Below are 24235 nucleotides of genomic sequence, written 5' to 3'. Positions count from 1 at the left end.
TATAAAATTGATACCCATTATAGGCAAGATACTGCAGGAAAAAAATAAACGTTGGATTCATACATATTCCTCAAGATTATTAGCTCATTGAGATTATGTATGTGTAGCCATACAGCATTAGTAGCTATTCCAATAGCGCTGCTAAAGTTTAACATATTTATCTATATGTACTATAGATAGGCAAACTTGCTACGAGAGCATTTATTCAATTAAGTGTGGTGTAAATTGTTGTCTTTATTTCAGATAAGAGCAGCTCTATCACTTCACACATTTTTAGGCTTGTTACTTTATTTACAAGTTTAATTAATAAACAATACCAACACAGATTTCCTGTATTGACTACTAGATTTAATCAATATCTATTTTTCCTGTCAGTCTTCTGCAATATTACAATTAAATTAGAATGCAATGTAAGATTATACTTTTAATTTACCTATAATCGCCTGTATGTGTAAACTAGTAATACTTATAAGATTAACCATTGTTGACAACTAAACCAATGGAAACAATATCAGATCAATAAACTTACAACAAGATTAATTTGTAAGAGAATTCATATCTATTGTTGTATTATCAACTTTGAATCAGATTTAATCCTAATCAAATTATGAAATAATACTATTTATGGAGATCACACACCAGGCCGCCGTGGTATAATATAATTGGCATTGTTGTCCATGTATGTATTATATCCTATGATCCAACTGGGACCTTTCACTGATTACACAGAAAAACGTTCAGCACACAGAATGACCTATTAAAGACTTCAGTAGTTTCAGTTGTTTAATGTACACCCTCGACAGATTGACCTAAACACATGACCTGGTCAGCAGACTCACACAAAGTTAAAAGATTTTGAAGATCTAACTTAATTTGTCCGATATCTATTAGTGGAAGTGGGTTTTTCTGTTATTTTAATTATGGTATCTATTTGGAGTGAAGGCAGAAGTTGATGGACCTATTCTACAATGACTAGTGGGAGTCAACATTGTCCACATAACTAAAATGATTCATATTTCAAATATCATGGCACTAGCATCAACACCTATTCAGGGATGGTGTGGGAAAGCTTCATCTCTATACTAAATGATTGGAGTCAGACTCTCAATTAAAATGATGGACCAATATACAGAGAAGTAGGAGGGGGCTCTACTGGTGATGGGGGTGGGGGTGGGGGGGGACTCGGTGGTGGGAGGGATGGGTCTAACTATAAACAGGATTGGTATATCAGCTCTGTAACAGCTGTTTAGTTGGACCAAGAAAACATTAGCTAACTCATCATACAGACATTGTTAAACCCTTAGACAGCAGCAAGTGCAATTTGTGGCTGACTTCCAATCCACCAGAATGACTAGGTAGCCACCAGGGACTGTATAACTTCTATAATTACTGCTTAATTTCACCATCATTTTCATAACGAACATCATGAGTATTTCCTAAAGCTTTTACTGAAGTATAAGCTAATTTTGCTTAGTTTTGCCTTTTAGCATGGCATATTGGACCCAGGAGTTGGACTGTAATTTGCCTGTTGGACCCTGAGTTTGTGATGTAATTGGCCAGAGAGACCCAGCTGTCTTTTGTCTATGGACCAAAAAGACTGTACCTGTATGTAACACACCTGTTAGATCCAGGACTAGAATGGCTGTAAGTCTGATCAAACCACATACCAGACTCATGCTTTCAGCCTCAGATTTCTATTAGCTATAGATCCAGAGGCTATTACTGATAACCAATGTTTATAGACAAGATCCACTGTAGTCTGGCCATTATCAATACATTTACTGATATGGAAGCAGTTTGTGTTTTGACATTTTCATACAGTAATGTTGAATATCTCGTATGTCTTTATCAAGTCTTCTAAGACAAATTACCTTGAACTTGGTTAATGGATGTGTTCTTACATCTGGAGAATGTAACATTGACAGACTTGTAGTAGACAGTCGCCAATACTGATCACAAGCAGCAGCATTTACCGACAAATATTCTGCTGCAAGCTTGACCTTTAACAGGATCAACTTAATGGCTACTCAAAAGCATTACCGAGAACACAATCAATACCCAAACCAATCAGTAATTTCCACGATAAATGGCCTTTATACCTAAGATGACAGCTACTTTGTATATTATGTAGAAGGGTCAGCTAGCTAATTTGTGGACTGAGAAACCATAGAAATGTTCTCTGTTAAGCAAGCTTCTCTCTTTGAACAGAATAACAGAATAAAGATTTTATTTCTTAAAAGCCTGGAAGCTGACAGAGAAAGCTTCCATTTCTAAGTAACAATTTACATAGATAACTACCTCTAACTAAGTCAAGCTTGTTAGTCACAGATGCTGTAAACCACTATACCATCTCATTTTTATGAGTAATAATTTGTGAAATAATCACAGGTCAATATTTTCATTCACAAATACAGTAGAACTTAAATGACCATTAATCACAAAATTGTGAAAAAGTCACCTGGCGTCATATCGAGAAATTTCGGGGACATGAGATTAAATTGGTTCATATAGTAACAAATACTCCTTTACGGGTTAACATGTTAAGATTGTTGAGTTTACCAATTTACCAATTGATACAAATGTTGAGAAAACTTATAGTGGTATATAGGGGGGATGGGGGATGCAATGTGTCTCAATGGAGTTTACATAGAGGCCAGTCATCACTCCAGCAAAATTTGTTTTATTAAAGCAACTAGCATATAGGGGTAATTCATCCAAAATTTTAGGTTCTGTATAAACCATATCAGACGAATAGATTTTACAGGGAAAAGAATACTTACTATTTTGTGTAAATTGAAACCTGAAGAAGTTAGTAATAATTGAGCAGGCAAACACGGTTTTGTTGTAAGCAGAAGACTGTAAGAGGCTAAGAGCACAAAACATAAGATTATCTATATGCTTAACAGACCTGTTTTAATGTGCTAACCTAACACAGGAAGTTCTGATGATGCTATCGACACATATTGGCTTTCTGAAAAAACTTTGAAAGATTAAGCTAACAAACAAGAAATTACGACATGCTGTTATGAACAGTTGCTGAAGGAAAGTGGAGATTTATCTGCCAATTCTCTCTCATTACATTAACATTCTGTAGATATTACACCCCTGTGACCTCTTTCAACATCAGAAATTTAGAATATTTTTAGATATACTTAAACTTCAGCAGAATAGTTTTTGACAATAAAATGTGGTGAAATTGCTGAAGTTATGTTTTCCTGGATAAGCTTAAGGGTAAGTGTTATTTTTTAAAGATTATGCTGCTGTTTATGTTGCTATACCAATGAAGACTGCCGTGAACTCGGCCCTCGCCACTTTGGCATCACGTACATACTAAACACAGAAAGTGTTCTCTGCCAATTTTCCATCCTTATGATACATGTATTGAAAGTGCCATAAAATGTTCCCCGGCCTGACCAGCATATTGAAACAAGAAGAATCCCTGGAGCACTAAAGCATATGAATATCTTTCCTACCTATCTTCATTTCCAGCCAATATTCACTAGCAGTTGGTGGTAGGTATCTCAGACATATCTCACACCCCTTATCTTCTACACTTGACTCATCCACTCTTTCATATCAGCAATTCCATTACACAAAATGGGGGTAATAGGTAGTAGGAAATTATACTTTGTTATAACTATAGGTGTAATCCTGGGAGCAGATATTATGAAACAAGTCAAACTTTTACTGCAGCAAACCTGATTATCTCGATTCTCTGTAGCATATGGATTCTGTTAAAGCCAGCAATGGCAGAGAAAGGAGACAAACATGTACGCAAACTTGGTAACAGAATATAGCCCTGGGATATAACTATGTCTGGGTCTACCAAAACAAAACTCTCAGGATAAACTGGACAATATTGTTAGAGGCCTGATAAACTGGACAATTTGTTAGAGGCCTGATAAAATGGACAATATTGTTAAAGAATAGGCGGACAATATTGTTAGAGAATAGGCCAGACAATATAGATAGAGAATAGGCCGGGCAATATTTTTAGAGAATAGGCCAAACACATGATAAAGTGGACAATATTGTTAAAGAATAGGCCAAACACATGATAAAGTGGACAATATTGTTAGAGAATAGGCCAAACACCAGATAAAGTGGACAATATCAATATTGTTAGAGAATAGGCCAAACACATGATCACGGTTTATCACAATAGTGCTCTCCCACAACCTCTCCTTTCCCTTGTACCTGTCCTCTTTTTTCTTTCCTTGTAATTATATAATAGTGCATGCAAATATGGTAAAATATGTTTCCTTTTAACAATATGCCTGAAGCTTTAGAATCAGTTATTACTTGTGACTGGTAAAATAGATTGGATAACACTTTACTATTTAAATTGGGTACCTATGTTCAAATGAGTTTTACTCGCTTTTCTTAGCTGCTGCAAGCAAATATAGACATCTATTTTCAGCATATTGTAACTTAATTTTTGAAGCATGTGAACAGGAAACTCTCAGTATGTTGTACTTTTAGGCTGACAGAAGATATCAGAAACAACTTCTACTGTAACAGCCTTCAGGCCCACCACCACTCTAAAACCCATTATGTTGTGGACGCTGTAATTCACAAGCTGAGGTGTGTGCATGAATTCAAACACCCTTGAGCTGTCTTACCTATCAATGCTGGCCAATGCAGACTGAGTGAAGTGACAGCTGAAACTTGTACACAACTTACATACAATCATTGGATATTCACAATTGATTTTCTACACACAAGTTCTGCATTTGTACATATATTGGTACAACAGAACTTTAAGTACAAACTCTTCAACATTAGTTAGGTAGTTTCATATCTAGCATGGATCAATATATGGATCAGTACAAACCCTGTAGGTGTGAAGTAACACAAACATGTAATCATCACACAGATCTATATGGTGCAGGGAAAATCACGATTATTTACATCTATCTTTCTTACTTAAAATCTTCTTTAGATATCAAGCAAGTATATATCATATCACAATGCTCTAATATCTTAATCATTTTTAACTTTCAGATTTTTAGAAATCAGGACAACCTAAAAGCTCTTGCCAATATATTCACCATCCAACAGTTAGATAGATACATAATACGAAGACTCAGTCTAGGTGTGAGTTTATGGCAAAAACTTCATAAACAGAGTCTGTTTTGTACATTAGATATTACGTAACCGTTACTAATGGACTGGAAACTTCCTTCCCTCCGGGAACACTACTCCGATAAGCCTGTTACTGATATAGTTGGATTTTTAAACATATGTTTTCCTAGCTATACTTCAGTTGTTTTTTTCCACCAAGATATTGTTTTACCACAGAGTGTTTTAGTATTCAACCTGGTACAAATCACACTTCCGACAAGTCAAATTTACAAAATGTGGAAATATATTCTGAATTTTGCAAATGAAAATAGATATGATGTACAAGTACCATAACTTATGCAATGTAGAATCATTTGAATTCTATTTCACAAGGCACACAAGATAACATCAAGCGAAACAATTTGTAAAATTTGGGTTTTGATGTTTGAAGTAAAATTTCACATAATTTGGCGATTTTGAATCTTTAAATAGAGCTGAAGCTATGTGTGTGAACATTCCATCAGATACGGAACACATCAATTATCTACGGACCTCCCTAGTTATAAGATACAGAATGGAAAAATAAAGGACTAAATTTCTAATTTAGAGTCCAAAAAGGCCAATTATGTTAACTATATATTTTTTCCACATCTATTTCACATTAAGAAAATCATTATAACAAAATTTTCCTTATCACAATAACTACAGTCTTCCTACAGAATGCGTAAAGTTATATCTACAAGTCAGCATCAACTTTAGGGCATCTTTTACCTGTATGAGGTCTGCGGTTGTTGGTGTTTCTGACACGGGCGAGGATAAACCAAGCCATGTCCAGTTATATTCCTACATCCTTGACCACATGACTGACCACCACAGAAATGTCACCTGCCCCTCGGTCCACACACTAAATCTCTGGTCACTACTCTAATCCCATCGCAGCTAAAATTACAACCTTAAGCTACAGGTGCCACTGGCCCACTTACAAATAATAATCTGATTTGTTACAAAATTTTTGTCGGCCAACACTGAACAAAGTGTTTGGCAAAGGACATTGAATTCTTCTGTTTCAAGCGTTCACCACATGTAAATTTATATAGCAATCATTACGGGTAAATGGAAAGTGTCTCGCAAGGCTGTGTAATGAGAAAATGACTCGGGTCCATATGGTAATGAAAGTTTAATAGAATGCAAGCTATAGACTACCAAACACAAAGCATACTGTTTGACAAGGAAATATCAAATACTTTCACCCATTAATACAAACAGAAAGCCAAGGTGTCGATTTCTTCCACCAGTAATAGATTTTATTGTGCTCAATGATATAGATTTCGGTCACGGTAATAAGGTTTAATCAGTGAACTGTTTATATATACTGTGGTCTCCTAACTATAAGGATGTAAATACAACAGTTTAACACCTATATACATTAATGTATTAGGCCTATAGCTTTCTACCATACAGTGCCAAGTCACACAGATTCATAACAAGAACTGATTGGTCGCTTTCTAAAGAGAGAACACAGAACCAAAAGTCTACAGGACATCAACAACAAAATTTCACAACTTATGATAATTGAAAAGTAGGCCCAAATACACACTGCTTTGTATACAATAGGTGTGTATGGTACTTCATACAACATTAATCTACCCTAACAAATCACCCAGCAAATGCTAATAGTTCTGTGCTGTGAGAGCTTTTGTTAAGTGATTGAAGACTGTTCTTTTTCCACTTCATTAAACATTTGTAAAGGAAATAATACTTTAAATACCCTTGTTTATCTAGCATTTAAATATCATATATCCATTAAAATACCTTCATAAAACATCTGTTAAGTTTTGTATATTAATATATTTATTAGCATTTAATACATGACAACAAATTATAATCATTTAAATATTTACCTTATTTTAAAATACAAGCTAATGTTTATATCTCATTCACAAAAAGGAGGCCAATTATTTTTTGAAAATAAATAACCTGATACATTTAATGACTTGCCAGCTAACATTCTGACCTGTTTGAAGTTGACAAGATAATTATGATGTAAATTCACCTTTTAAATTTCACAGTCAATGAACTATGACAAACTACCCATTTATTTGTGCATTACCACAGTTGAAAAACCAAACAACAAGAAAATAGGTCACAGAGTACCTGACTGGTCTGCATCACCATCACAACAATACAGGCACAGGTAAACTGAAGTGCAGACAGGAAACATCAATACAGTTTAACTACAAAATGTTCATCTCTATCAAGAAAGTTTTTCTTTTAATTTCTCCTAATTGCAAAGAAATATATTTACCAGTATAACATCACTTTCAAGAGGAAAGGAAATGTGATTTTATAAGAATTACAATTTAATTCCGGAAAAAAAAAAAAAAAAAATCAGAAAGAATCAGAAACTTTATATACAATTTGGAGAATATTTAAGATTTTTTGATGTCGTGAAATATTATTACAGTAGTATAGTCAGACTAGGTGTATTACGGATGATGAGAATATCTAATGAGCCATTTTTTAATATTGTGAGATATTACGGTAGTATAGCCAGACTAGGGAGTCATTTTTTAATATTGTGAGATATTACGGTAGTATAGCCAGACTAGGGAGTCATTTTTTAATATTGTGAGATATTACGGTAGTATAGCCAGACTAGGGAGCCATTTTTTAATATTGTGAGATATTACGGTAGTATAGCCAGACTAGGGAGTCATTTTTTAATATTGTGAGATATTACGGTAGTATAGCCAGACTAGGGAGTCATCTTTTAATGTTGTGAGATATTACGGTAGCATAGCCAGACTAGGGAGTCATCTTTTAATATTGTGAGATATTACGGTAGTATAGCCAGACTAGGGAGTCATTTTTTAATATTGTGAGATATTACGGTAGTATAGCCAGACTAGGGAGTCATTTTTTAATATTGTGAGATATTACGGTAGTATAGCCAGACTAGGGAGTCATTTTTTTAATGTTGTGAGATATTACAGTAGTATACCAGACTAGGGAGCCATTTTTTAATGTTGTGAGATATTCGGTAGCATACCAGACTAGGGAGCCATTTTTTAATGTTGTGAGATATATTATGGTAGTATAGTCAGACTAGGGAGCCATTTTTTAATATTGTGAGATATTACGGTAGTATAGTCAGACTAGGGAGTCATTTTTTTAATATTGTGAGATATTACGGTAGTATAGCCAGACTAGGGAGTCATTTTTTAATATTGTGAGATATTACGGTAGTATAGCCAGACTAGGGAGTCATTTTTTAATATTGTGAGATATTACGGTAGTATACCAGACTAGGGAGCCATTTTTTAATGTTGTGAGATATTACGGTAGCATAGCCAGACTAGGGAGCCATTTTTTAATATTGTGAGATATTACGGTAGTATAGCCAGACTAGGGAGTCATCTTTTAATATTGTGAGATATTACGGTAGTATAGCCAGACTAGGGAGTCATTTTTTAATATTGTGAGATATTACGGTAGTATAGCCAGACTAGGGAGTCATTTTTTAATATTGTGAGATATTACGGTAGTATACCAGACTAGGGAGCCATTTTTTAATATTGTGAGATATTCAGTAGTATAGCCAGACTATGGTGTCATATTTTAATATTGTGAGATATTACGGTAGTATAGCTAGACTCGTTGTATTACGGATGATGATACAGGAACTCTCCTCTGCTGGAGGACAGACAATTATACACAGAGGTCTTGTACGTTATTGACAGACAATCGCGGACACAGGTGGAAGGTGAGAGTTCCACCGTCTACTGGTCTTGGGGATCAATACTCTGGTCCTGTTATTATCTCCTGCATACCATCCATCTCAGCCTGATTTAGCTGTCTGAATTATACATATATCAGATACAAAACATGGAATATCATGTGAATTATCAATCTAGTCAGGAGTTTGTATATAATTGGTAGATTTCCACACAAATGTGATGTTGTTTTCTGATAGACAATACTCTGATCCCTATGCATCTTGGCAATATATATATATATAGACAACTATATAATGGACAAATATGTAAATCATTAATATAATTTTGAGTTCATATACAGTATAATCAATATATTTCCAAATCATTTTGTTGTGATTCTCTGAAATCGTAAACAATTTCGTCAATAATTTATGACACATGAAATATTAGATGGTTAATTTTAAATTGTGTGCATATTATCAATAGATTCATTCCATTGGTTTATATTATATATACTGTGACCTACATATTCTAGTTGTTATCATTTTTCATCAATGTTCCAAGTTAAATATGCCTCTAATGTTCCAAGTTAAATATGCCTCTAATATACCGTATTCAACCCAATAAGCGCCCAGGACGTTTAAAAAATTGAAGAAGTGCTAATAAGACGAAATTATTGCAAATCTATACAGTTTCTAGTCTTTATGTATGACTGGGCAATTGAAATCAAGGCCTCAAAAATGGGGAGGGGCGCTTATAGGGACATGGGCGCTTATTGGGTCGAATACGGTAAAAATATTCTCAAATTACAACAACTGGTTCAAAACAATTTTTTCAAGTAAATCTTAATGCACCTTTACAAATTGTTCAACAGGAAAACTTCCCTTTTCATATTGTATTTATTTTTTCATCACACTTCCTGAAATAATCTTTTAAGTAATAATTCTAAACTGCGTCTCCCAACCCATTCAGTAGCCATTAAGGCTCATTGTTGTTATTTATAAAGCCAGCCTGAATCAATGTGTTTTAGACAGAAGGACACATGTAGGGCTGACTGTGTTAAGTGTTGTAGAATAGCTTTGTAAACAGGGTGAATTCAGTGCTAAGTGTGTACAACTATTACATAACAACGCCTGGTCCCTGCTGAGGAGCTAGTTTCTACCTCCGTCAACAATACCACTATACTTTAATGTTTGTGCACTATTGAGTGGGAACGATTTTTGTACATTCCTCACTAATGTGCATCTTGGTTTTTTTCCTTCTTTTTCTTTCAGACTTCCTTTCCTCGAGATAATGACTCAGGATGTGATCACATGTGGATTCTACATTTATTAGATATCTGACAGGATAACACTTAGAATCATTGCGATCAGCTCAATTCAAATTCTTAGTCTGGTATCCATAAACAAACAAGGCAAGATATTAGAATAATCACACTTTAACTCTAGGCTTTGTGTACATGTAGTACCAAATACAGCTACAGTGACATCGATTTGGTCCAGCTGTCAAAAATAAGGTCAGTTACATACAGTAGTTCTATTGAACTAAAATTATTATAGTAAAAAGAATGTCAAAATTCGTTACGTTAAGACCCTATCATATGATAATGGCTTTAAAATGATAAGTTAACCTACGAGACACTGGCCTAGATAATGGATGTTATAGAGTGAGGTATTGTACCCAGGCCTATCATCATCAGAGACAGATAGGGCTGACACCCCTAATAGTACAGTTAGAGTACAGTAGACCTCATTAGGTGTGTGACAACATCTACATACATTGTAATTATAACATACGTTTACATAAATTAATAAGAAGAATGTTCTTTAGTAGTCATTTATACCTGGGTACAGATATTAATATTTACTAGGTTCAATTTTAAGTAAGGAGAGTTATGGTCACTAAATGTTACATGAAATTTTGAAGGATATCAAGAGTACATTTAGAACATCAACAATGTACTAATGTAACACTTGAGGAAAGATCTTGCGGCAGAGTCACAAAAATCTTAACCACTTCGTCCCAGGGGACAAGCTGAAGGTAGGATGTTCGGTCCCTATACGTCCCTGGGGACAAGCTGAGGGTAAGATGTCCTGTCCCTATACGTCCCTGGGGACAAGCTGAGGGTAAGATGTCCTGTCCCTATACGTCCCTGGGGACAAGCTGAGGGTAGGATGTCAGATCCCTATACGTCCCTGGGGACAAGCTGAGGGTAGGATGTCCGATCCCTATACGTCCCTGGGGACAAGCTGAGGGTAGGATGTCAGATCCCTATACGTCCCTGGGGACAAGCTGAGGGTAGGATGTCAGATCCCTATATGTCCCTAGGGACAAGCTGAGGGTAGGATGTCCGATCCCTTTAGGTCCCTGGGGACAAGCTGAGGGTAGGATGTCAGATCCCTATACGTCCCTGGGGACAAGCTGAGGGTAGGATGTCAGATCCCTATACGTCCCTGGGGACAAGCTGAGGGTAGGATGTCAGATCCCTATTTGTCCCTGGGGACAAGCTGAGGGTAAGAAGGCTGAGGGTAAGACGTCAGATCCCTATACATCCCTGGGGACAAGCTGAGGATAAGACGTCAGATCCCTTAACCACCAAACCCTGGTCATGGGTGGAAGGATGCCACACAAGAGAAATCAATTCATCATCTATAATTTTTTGTTTTTGTCTTGTCTTGAATGTGTCAAAAACTGAAAGCACTTCTTGAGATGAAATAAATCTTTTAACAAACTTTTCTCTTAATGCTGAACTCGGGACATCCCTGGGCCCTATACATGTGGTATACAGTTATTCTTTAGTACCAACATTTATCTCTGAAGTGCTACTTGAAAACACCAAACTGACAACTATGCTCAGGTGATAAGCATCTCAAGGACTCGGAGCATATTTTAGTCTAATCTGCTGACATTCAAGCCTTTGGGGGACCAGGAGGATACTTGTGTTGTGTGTACAGCTCTTCCATGCCGCCTAGACACTATGGAATATTTAATTACTGTGTTAGGGCTTTAACTGACAACACTATAAGTTTAATCTTTTTTAAGTATAGAGACAGCTGTCAAAATGTTCCATAAATCTGTCTGCATCAAAAATGCTTTTAATTGTTTCAAGAAATGACTACAATATTAAGTGGTTCAGAAGAAGCAAATAATTTAAATAACAGATGTCAAGCCTTCCAACTTAATTACTTACTTAATAGACAGAAAAAGTTAATATTATAAATTGATAACTACATATTACATATATTCAATGGAGAACAAAAGTCTGAAATGTTGTTCTCCTTAGAAATCTTTACGTGAAGTTATATAATTAGCTATTCCAAAGTATAAACAAATGTGTCTAACACATTTAGACTTTAATATTTATGTTAGCTTATTGGTTTTTGCGTTCTTAACTATCCGGTAAAATGTTTTTTTTTTATATAATTATATCCAGTTATTGTTACTGACCTGACATTTATTGTTATCATCATACATTAATGAAGACACTTTCTCAAGTGAAATCAAAGGCAAAAGCTGACGTTAAAACCAGTTACCATATAAGAATAGCATACAACAAGCAGGTCAAAGCACAAGCACACACAAATATTGCTGCATACAGTCACAGCACGTCTACAGTGGTGCCATCTACTGGCACAGCACATCTACAGTGGTGCCATCTACTGGCACAACATATCTACAGTGGGGCCATCTACTGGCACAACATATCTACAGTGGTGCCATCTACTGGCACAGCACGTCTACAGTGGTGCCATCTACTGGCACAACACATCTAGAGCAGCGCCACCTACCTCGTCGGGAGCTCAGCACTGAATCCGTCTCCGTACATGTGTCACAACTCTGATCTCGACTTACTACAGATGTGTTTGCACTACAAAATAAACTCAAAAGGTTAAATCTTGGCAACATACATTATTTTGTGAATTACTTCTCATTCAATCCCCTCAGTTAGTTATAATTCAAAGATTAGTAAATTACACATTTTCACTTTGAGTATTTTTTTTTTAAACATGTTAGGGGTAATTTCATGATTTCTTGATTTAATTGATCACAAAATTCTGATACTTGCAAATCTGTCCCCAAAGCTATGATGAATATCAATACTATGATGGATATAAGATTGTAAATAGACTCACTGGAAAGACGAGGGCCTACTGTCACCGATGCCACCTAACCGTTCGGTCGGCATCTGAACATCCCCAGAATCTGTACATTGTGACTGAGTGTCCGAGGTACTGCTCTCGGCTGGCACCAACTGAAATATACAAAATACATTGTTAACAACAAGATAAATCATCCATTTCCCTTGTACTTTACAAAATCTTAGGATATCTGACAAAATGATACCATGGTAATGTAATGATGTTGCACTTTTATTACTAATAATATAACATATTTTTATGAAAAAAATTCTAACAATTAAAGATGTTCAACCGCAGACAGAGCATAAATGATATTCATCATTTGAACAATAATTTGTGTTTAATCGTGTATATTTATATGCTAATTAACACAAAAATAATATAAAATGATTTATTTTGCCTGTGGTGCATGCGCAATCAATACTTCATTCAATATAGGATATAGTGCCACGAAATTTTTTCAGGATGCAATTAATTATTTTTAATATTTTTAACTTGAAGTAAAATTAGAATCTCAAACATTTCAATGGTGGTAATGGTATACGCATAAAGTAAGTAATTTTTGTAACAGAAGAAAAATACTAAATGGTCTGCTCCTGATTTTTATAGTGCAATAATACCATTTGTCAGCGGTGGATCATCTTTAAATTAAGATATACATAAAAGGTCTTTGCTTTCGTAATTGCATTGATTAAAACCCCCTGTAATGTCCATTAATTATAATTATAAGCTACACAATAAAACACATTCATAACGACCACACTTACAACAAATTCTTGATTGTAACATTAATGTAATAATTTTTTAATAAGATGTCTGTAATAAGTATATAACAATAATTATACTTAATTATAAAGGAGTGATTTTGTTGGCCCCTAGAGGTTTGTTATAACCATGTTTTACTGTACATCGTTGTTTTTAACACAGGGCTGTTTATGCATTTTTTTTATTTAGGTAGGGACGCTTTCAGACCCTTCTGTATAGTTTGACTTTCAATTATATGGTTGATGATTTTGTTTCATCTCCGCTGTGGAATGATTTTTAAACAGCCTAGAATCTGTGGATGATAAGGAGTATTAAATAACACTCTACTCCACACACCACAAAGCTAAACTGTATGTCCACAAACCCCAGTCCAACACAGACCCAGTTCTGGCTAATATTTTCCTACTACAAAGTCCTTGTGTATTGAGGAAGGCTTTGATCTTCTACCCAGGTGATTATACCTATTGATCCATAATGGGTTGTACCTGTCCTGTTATCTGGACCGTGCCATTATCGGTGATGGGTGTGATAAGGTAAATGTAACATTAAGGGAGAGTTATTATTAGCTTTGTTTGCCCTGACAGCCTGTTAAATAAAAGCAGCCCTCCCATTAATCACTACAGTTGAATCAATCGGCAAGTTCAGGGGGAAAACACTCATTGATACTACTATATACTATAGAAAGTCTTCATCTCAAAGTCACCAACTAATTCAGTAAATCTGATACTTTTACCAAGTTCAGGGGGAAAACACTTATATATACTACTGTAATATATAGAAAGTCTTCATCTCAACGACACCAACTAATTCAGTAAACCTGATACTTTTACCAAGTTCAGGGGAAAAACACTTATAAATACTAATATAGAAAGTCTTCATCTCAAAGACACCAACTAATTCAGTAAACCTGATACTTTTACCAAATTCACAGGGAAAACACTTATAAATACTAATATATAGAAAGTCTTCATCTCAAAGACACCAACTAATTCAGTAAACCTGATACTTTAATAATTTCATGAAAACTCACTTGTACTGCAATATTGGTAACCATATATATAGCATATGAGAATATGATAGAGATTATTCAGATCATTCAGTTGGAAAGCATTTCATATTACTAATACTAAACCTATCTTTTTAGTTTTTAACATCACATTATCATACCAACCAATTAAAGAAACTGACTATACAAAAGGAAAATGACTTCAAATAATTATTGAAAATGACTCAATAAAAAACAAACAGTTTTCTACTTAAAATGATTAATTTTAATTGCATCTTATTTATATGAGGCAAGCATGAAGTTCTGGCCATGTAGAGGTTTATTGACAATCTAAGTCAGACGTGTATTATATAGATTTGACTATTGGAATGAAATTGTTACATAAATGAATGATCTTTAGTGTAAACAAACATGAAGCTGATCTGGCCATAACACAACTCTAGCTATATAGGTAGTATGTGCCATTCCAGATATTGACTAGTACTCAGACACGTTCTATTCAAAACCGTTTAAGGACACTTATTCTGAATAAAAACATGATCTATCTGATATCTCTAGACCTGGCAGATGTTGTCTACATAAAGTATTGACAGCTAGACTCCAGCTCTAATCCATTGTTATGCTTTCTACTGAATCTGATTACTAAGTACAACTTAAATATACCTTTGTCTTGCTCTGTTTGTTTGTAAGCTATGTAAATATACACCTATTTTCTTAGCTGTCAAAGCCAAGGACAGATGGACACGCTGATTCCAGACAGGTTATTACTTAATAAAGCATGTCATTTGGTGATCAACGTCGGAAATCTACTGCGTATATCTACTGTCATTGATCAGTGATCAATGTCGGAAATCTACTGAGTATATCTACTGTCATTCAGCGATGGCGTCTAAAATCTACCGAGTATATACAGAGATGAAAATGGAAAATCTTAAAAAAAGCTGAAATTTACCTTTTTGTGAAAATTATATGGAATTATATGTACCAGATAGCTATTTTCTGAAAGTCAAAATGGCTGAAATCAGCCAATCGGCTGAAGATTTCCATCCCTGTAGATATCTACTGTATCATATACATGAAACCATTTCTGTGTCATTATATAAATACTGGTTTACTACTTCTTGTTGAGATTTCCTCCCACAGGCCGTCTTGAAAATGTGAGTACAGGCGATCAAAAAGTTTAAATTTTGTGTTACAGCCCAACAACCAGGCTAGCTAGAATTTCTTGCCTTCAAATAAAACATTATCTGCCCCTAGTTTCAATTGAATAACTAAAATTATAATTGAAAATATTAAATTTTCATGAGAATGGCAAGTATTTCACTCTTCCAGTTGAAAGTTTTGATCAAACTTTGGCCATATCTAGACCCATCAGTATCAACTGCCAGTGTATTGAGTGTAATTTAAGGAGGTTCCAGGAATGGTGTTTTCTCAACTGACCATGATATGAAATTTTGTTACAAACAAATAAATGAGATAGTAACATTCTTTATCTAATATTCAGTCATCACATCACCTGAGGTAATTTATTGTACTGATATGTTCATTCATAAACTCTCCAGATAGAGAAGGAAGAATCAGTAAGAACAATAATATCTGTTACTATTCACCGGAAACCAGGAAAACATCTCTGGGTGGGCTTACCTAACTGACACGAATTCACAGCTGAAATAGCAATAATACAGACAAAACACCTTTCTCTTTTTACAACATCATGTCAGAACAATAAACATATTATCCTTTTACAAAAGAATTCCAAACAAAGCTAGAATTGCAGGTTAAGGAAGGCCCGACTTCCTCAGTAAAGTGATATTTGTATGTTTAGCCTGGTACCTGTTCTGGTCATTAGTTCTAATACAGGCACTATAAAGTACCCAATAACCCTCCTTATAATGTAGTCGACTGTGGTAGATATCCTACAACATCGCTCACAGTAATTATAATGTAGTGTGCTGGGGTAGATATCCTACAACATCGCTCATAGTAAATCCTCACTACAGTCCAACTATTTTCCTTCAACTGCTATTCCTGGTATCATTTGTTAGCCTCATTCAAAACATCTCAGTTTGATATCCTGATGACAAACTATATCAAATAATAAAATGTCTAAAACCTTTCCCTTTAATTTTTTTCTAAGAAGCAAAATTGGACTAAATTCACATTGATGCTGTTCAAAGGGCAAAATGTAGGTCACTGTGACATAAGACCGTTTGACAACTATATATAGTTGTAATGAGGTCTAACTTCATTCTATATCCAGATATACTTGTTGTCTTGTTTAATCTGTTGACATCAAAACTGTAGAAAATTTACTGTAATTGTTTCAGGTCTGTACACAAGGTTGGAAGGATTTCACAGAGGCTCTGATGAAAGACATGCAGTTCTGGTGGTAATGACTTCAATCGGTTGTATTCTACTCTACCAGTTTCACTGGGAGTAACGAAGCTTTCTTTATTGGTATATCAGCATCACGACCCCGTGTGTAACTTAAGGGCATGTGCAACACTTTGGCGTATATTTTGGTAAATCTTTTGTCAGTATGCCAGTCTAAGAAAAGCACTTCCTTGCTCCATTTGTGATTTACAAGACATTTGATGTATGAATCGATATTTTACATATGTACAATAACACAGATATGGACTGTCAGATGTATACATGATCACCTTCAATTTACATGATCTGCAAACTTTAGATGTGATGTTTAGATTATAGATGGGTGACAGAAGTTAGCATGTCTATCTATACCTATATATATTTCAGCTGACATGGTATAGGTCAAGTGAAGAAAACATATCCAAGAGTATCAACATTTCTTTCTTTTTCTCTGTAATTATGACCGATTTACATCAAACGTACAGAAGGAAATAAAGTCTGTTTAACTATTTGATTCACTGACACAAATTACTGGCTCCTTTATGCCCACTGAGGTGTACTTCTCTTATAAAGATCCACAGAATTCTATATTCATATCCTGCTCCAAATAAAACCCTCAGAATAAAATGTTTGTGTAGTAGCTCTGACTACCTGCTCCAGTGATCTATCAGAATGATCCTCCTCATCGCGGCAGTTTTAATTGCCAGCAGGAGATCACAGGGATCGTGAATGTAAACAGACATTCAGTAGGTACTACATACAACTGTTTGTGAGTCCTATCTATTTTTATATCTCAATTTAGGTGAACTGGGGTAAATAAAAGTATTACTTCAAAGGGCGGAGACAACAATGAATGTCTAGAAATTGATCTCAATCATAAAAAGTTTACTTCAGATATCGTCTATAAGTGAGAATTTTATAATAATATATTATCAGGGTCAAAAAGCAACTGAAGATAACTTTCTTTGTACCTGATGATTCAGCAAACAGTCTAATATACATCAATTTTTATTTGAAAATTTTAAAATTTAAAGAATAGCAGAAAAGAGGGAGAGGATACCAGATATCTCAGTCAGACCTAAAAAAAAAATCAATTCTGGAATTTGTTTGTGCAAGTAGATAATTCGGATATAAGTCTGAAGGCCCACAAATTATCATGTCATAAGTTGAAAATTTCTTTTTTTTTTTTTTTTTTGGAAGTTCTTCACATTACTACGTATACTGAAGTACCAGATATGTCAAAATGGAACAAAATAGGCACACATACACAAACTACAAACTAATGGAACATGTAAGTGATATGTTATGATTTACCAAAAGAATAAAGCCCATCAACGCTGAGTAAAGGTCTATAGAAGAGTTCACTATAAAGAGAGCAACAACTTATACAGAGGCAGCGATTAGGGTGACCTGAGGATGCTAAAAAGAAAGCATGCTGGGCTACATCGTGTTTGATTAGTAAATCTAGTCCCCGTCTTTTAGATTTTACCATAAACCATTTACATCCTACATGTTTGTATCATTTCAATACACAGTTTCCGACCAGCAGCCCAGCTCAGTGTTGGGATCAAAAAGCAAGCTTCCTCTACCATCTATTGGGCTGCCCCCATAACGGCATCCTCCCAGTTAGATTTGTGCCAGACATATGCACTGCAGGGTATTTTTTCAGGTGTATGGTTTAGAAATTACAGCTTTTGCTTGAACAGACATCACTTCCATATGTAATAGAACAAACCAGTGCTCAATCTGGGGCAACATTTTTTTCCCCTTCATTTTATTAAAACCCTCAGGATTGAATTATTCTATCAAATTATTTTTAGCAAAATTTATCTTGCTCCTCCCAAAAATAATGATTTCTCTTATAACATACACTGACAGAAAATTACCCTTTACAAAACATGCATACAAAAACACCAATAGGGTAATGACCTAACAACAGTCAACATGTGATCAGTGCTAAGATACATATCATATCATCTCTCTATAAAAATAAATTATAGAAGATATCCAACATTTATGAAAATGGTTGAACTACAATGATTGGCCTAGACATGACCATACTATTGATTTCTCTTTCACTTCAAAGGAATTAAAAACAGATATTTCCAATTAACATCCCAATGATGTCTCGTTTCACTATAAACCACCTGGTGTTCCTATTAGCTGTCCTTACCTTACATCAACAAAATGAACTCTCCCATAATGAGGATATGACCATAGAACGGATGCTGCCATTTCTACAGAGGGGTAACCAGCGCAACGGTGATGATTCATAAATGATGGTGCAATGTTTTTTTATCATCAATACCACACCTTATCAAGATGAACCCCTGCATTACTCTAATTAATAACAGTGTGAATTTATGGGGATGTCTAATTGACTGGCGACCTGAGTTAATCACTGATCCACATACAACTGTTGTCATTATACCACAACTACTGGTGTCAATGAATGGAGCCGTTTTATACTTTTTATGTAGAAACACAATTAAAGGGAAATTTGAATGAATTTCAGAAAATCTTTGGAGAGTAAAATGAAATTTGTTTTTTTTTTAACTTAATTTATTTGTATTTTAAAATGGATAATCAAAAATGGTAATCATGCAATTCAAGGACCCACAATTTAACTAGACAAAAAGTCCTTCAGAAAAAAATACCACATACCGTGGTATGGCTAATTCACTCAATCAAGGATTTCATGTTGGATAGGTATAATATAACATAATTAAATTAATCTTATATATTGTTATCTTCTGAAAAAATATTCTTATCTTGCTCATTACTTTGAATTAATTTACACAATTTTTAACTTGCCAATACAATTATGAATCTGAAACAATACATAAACATATCTACTTTACATTAACGTATGTATGGTGCAACCTACATGGTAAATACTGCTTCAGAAAATGGCTCCTTTTTTCTGTATATTCATGAATAGAAATGGATCTCAGGAAGTGAAGAAATCCAGAACATCTTCAGCAATATATTCTAGAATGCCAAACGTTACATAATTCATCCTAGCTTCACTTAAGTGCTCGGGTAACCATGCACATGTTCGTCGACTATGGAGAGATTTTTTGGTTATTTTCAACAATAATTGGGATATTTAAAAACAGAATCTGGCAGAATACTTAAAGACCAAAGAAATAGTACACCGGTAGCAGCCCAGCAATACATATTAACAAACCATGTGTATACATAATATATAGACAGAACTAATTCTGCTATGGGAGTGCTGACTCACTCCCATATTATAGCCTTCATTCCAATTCAATCAAACATTATAATGTTAAATTTACATAAACATATACTGTTCGTGGACTGATAAGAATGATTTATAACTTACAACAAACAAATTTCCATAACAATAATATATATATCATAACTGATATATTCAATGCAATATCGACGTTCAAAATATGAATATGTGCATCACACATTATGATACCAAATAAAGCTGCATCAAATATGAGCAGCTTAATTCAGTGATAAATGATGAATTATATTTTATTCTGAAAAATTTGAAAATGATCTAAAAAGAGTCTTGGGTGCTCTTTTCAGATACATGCCTGCAAATCTTGTTAAATTTCAGGTTTTTAATTTGGGCAGGTGGAATATATGTTGTCCAACTGTTCTGATGTGAGCAAGTGAATTTTCAGCCTCATTTGGGGCCCAATTTCGGCCCCATTCCCTATGGCAAATCCTCTAAATTTTCCCAATTCAAGCCTTAAATTTCCCCAAATCAAAGGTTATTGAAGACTATCCAAAAACATTGCATGAACTTAGTTGGCTAAGGCTTTAAATATTTGTGAATTGGCTTCAGAAAAGTACATTAACTACAGTGGAAATAAAAAGTCTTATTTGTTATGCATTATTTCATATTTCATAATTTTCCCCAAATCTTGGTTTTGTCGCACATTTTCCCAAATTCAAAGCCACAGGCCCCATTCCCAAAAATCTCTGGGATGCCAAGTGGTTGAGATGTCCCAACATACTATCACAAGCCCTTTACCTCTGGGTTGAAAGTTCTAATCACATGGGAGGGGGGGCAGCAGTTGCCGGATACTGACCATTGGACGGTAATTTTTCTCCATGTACTTTGGCTTTCCTCCATCAACAAACCTGGCACATCCTTAAATGACCCTGTCTGTTAATGGTATGTTTAACTAAAGAAACCAACTAATATAACTCTGTGACCTAGAAAGGAGGTCAAGGAATTCTAATTTTAAGTCAAGGCTGTTCATTTGTACAAATATGGTAGGCTTTCATTCCAGCATACTTCGAACAGGCCGCATGTAACATCAATCTCCAAGCATCTTACTTAATGAGAAGCCATGTAAGATTTTTAATACCAATAATTGACAACCTATGGACTTAGCAAGTAAAGAGTATTTATAACTATTTTTGACAAAATTGATATCCCTTAGATTAACTAATAACTCTTTTTGACAAAATTGATATCCCTTTACCCAAGTTTTGTAGACATATAATTTACAATATCATAATATCTGGTCCTCTCACTTTTAACATTTTAGTCTTATCTGACCAATGTGACCTTGAATGATTCATTTTTATAAAATTATGTATCCCTTCGTCCCAGCACCAGCTGACTAACACTGACAATCAAGTCTCTGGGCCAGTTGTGAACTTTTTGAGAAGTTGAAAACATGTGATGGACACAAGGTGATCTCAATAGTTAAGCCGTGATCTAAAAATAAATCCATAGGTATAATCACATGGAAGACAACTCATGATCAACACTTCATCAATACAGATGTAATGGTACATGCACCTTGGGCTGTCAATTTTCACACAGTGCGCAAGTGTGATTTTGCGTATAGAGAATTATCATCAGTTACTCTCAGAAGTCTATATTTTGGTAGATGTAAACTTGTTGAAACCGAAATAACCAAACTGAACATTAAACAATAGATTATTTCACTCAGTTCTATATGGCAGTGCAAATAAATACTGAGAATTAAAGCAAGTAACATATTAAAGAAATAAATACTTACCCATGACACTACTCGTCCATTAAAACATGGTAATCGTGTCTCATCATCAATTATTTCTTCTTTAACAACACTGCAAAATAAAACAAAGTCAGTGCTAATTTGGAAATTTGGTATCTGAACCCAGCTGACTCAACATGAAATTAGGATACCATAATAATTAAATCATAGTTTAGATTACACATGTTAACTTTTTCGTAAGTTATATATATCAGTAATATAAGTTACATGATTTATAATTAATTTGACTACAATGTAACTCTCGGTTATTTATGATACGAAACTAAGAACATTTATAAGTAATCATGATGTCATATATAGCTAAATGTTTTATTCTTTTTAAAAAATATTTTCAAATTCTGTAAAATTTTCTTATTTTACTAAAGCATTAGATTTTCAAGCAAGTCGACTCAGACAATAAAGGCTATGAATATTATTTGAAGCTGATGTTGTCATTGCATTATATGTTGGACTTTATAGATATCACTGCATTGATAATATATTACACATCCCAAGTCATGTCCACATACATTTGTTAAAAGACTCAGATTTTCTCGTAAAAGGTTACTTTAACACTGTTACAGCCTTTGTCTCTGGCTGGCGAATCTGATTTATATATATATGTGCTGAATTGAGGATTCTCAAGATATTGTCAGTATGTCCTACCATTCTTAATCATGATATTAATGACATTTAAACAGTATAACGTACACATGGATAACAGTTTATTCTAACATACACAAACTCGACAGCATTAAAACCGAAGTAACATTGACTGGTAACCAGACTAGAGATTTCTAGACTTAGTAAAGACATTGTCCAAATTATTGTGCGAATGCATCAAATCCTCTTCAAACACATCGTCACTTTCAATTCAAATCATGTTATTTTATATGAATGTCAACCCCTGGTCCTGGAAACATAAGATCCGTTTAAATCTAAAGCTGTTCCACGAGGAAAGCTACTGCCAAGACATCAGAAGTTTCAATATAACACATGCAAGTTGTGGCTTCCTCATCCATTCAGACACATTCTTAGCGTTTGTTTATATTTACGTTTAGATAATCTATTTCATAATGACCAGTGGTTTGAAACCAATAGCTGTCGTCCGGATCAAACATTGAGAAATTCTGTGATACTCATTTGTATCACTCGTAGTGTATGTTTGAAATGACCTTGCACTTGGATCTGCCGACGATGTCTACTTCTACAGCATGAACAAAGAGTGTCAATGCAACATCGACGGCATCAATGTCGTCAAAATATACCCTTACACAATTAATCCTCACCTTTAAGGGTATCTAATTTCCAAAATCTGATTTTCGATTCCGAGGTCTCGAGTTTTAACACTTACCCGAAGTCGTCATCCACAGACTTGAAAAAGAATTTATAATTTGGACGGTTCAAAGCATTCTTGAAATCCCCCAAAGTTACACGATCGGCGGGTATCGGTAATTTTATCAAATATGGAGTATCCTCATCATCAATGTAGTAAATAATTTTAGTCTCCTCCATCCCGAAGGAAGGAGATATCCACGGAAAATCCCACAATGATGGTCAGTTATCTTCTGCAAGATGGCGTCCAAATATTTTCAGTGCCGAAGACTGATGTCAGACTGAGGCTCTAACGGGAGAAAAAAGTCTCGGTTCCGACAATGCAGTAGGAGGCCACTTATCATTTTCTGTGCTTACTTGCATTTACAAAGATAAAATTGTAAACTTTGCATGATTATTATTTTGTTGTATTCGTGTATATCAAGAATAAAAACTATGATAGCCAAATATTATATGGCTAAGATAAATTGCTGGTTGGATTTACGATTTTTGAGTGAAACCCTGCTGATAAAGCGAAAGGCAGGTGCTTGGTATTTTGGATGACTAATCGCTATTTCATTCACTATTAAATTGTAGCTTACAACGTATCTTCACTTAAAATGAGGAATTATAAAAAATCGATCGCTATAGAATAAGATATTTCGTATAAATTGTCAAATGTAGGCAAAATACATCCCTGGCCTATATTTGCCTTTTGTGGGGTGACAACCCACTAAATGGAACAGCGGTAAACAATCCTTCCATTTGCTCCGTTCCCACACATAAATTTATTTCATCCAGAAAAAGACCATTGTCTTTACTCTTTCTAAAAGTACGCCGTGT

At 34.7% G+C, this 24235-nt stretch overlaps 1 protein-coding gene across 1 annotated transcript in view; it reads right to left on the bottom strand.

Moving 5' to 3' along the window:
* LOC138308560 (segment polarity protein dishevelled homolog DVL-3-like) overlaps nt 1–23700 on the bottom strand; it is a 50487-nt gene extending 26787 nt beyond the window's left edge. Inside the window, exons 1-4 of the mRNA XM_069249609.1 lie at nt 23433–23700; nt 22082–22151; nt 12914–13032; nt 12569–12648 (exon numbers count right to left, since the gene is read on the bottom strand). Of these exons, the coding sequence (XP_069105710.1) occupies nt 12569–12648; nt 12914–13032; nt 22082–22151; nt 23433–23593 (430 nt within the window). The 5' untranslated portion in view covers nt 23594–23700. The remainder of the gene's footprint in view (nt 1–12568; nt 12649–12913; nt 13033–22081; nt 22152–23432) is intronic.
* Between the last annotated feature and the right edge of the window lie 535 nt (nt 23701–24235).

The sequence above is a fragment of the Argopecten irradians genome, chromosome 1 (assembly GCF_041381155.1).
Source record: "Argopecten irradians isolate NY chromosome 1, Ai_NY, whole genome shotgun sequence".
Classification (NCBI taxonomy): domain Eukaryota; kingdom Metazoa; phylum Mollusca; class Bivalvia; order Pectinida; family Pectinidae; genus Argopecten; species Argopecten irradians.
The sequence above is the reverse complement of the archived record's forward strand: the minus strand, read 5'-3'. Positions and strand labels throughout refer to the sequence as shown.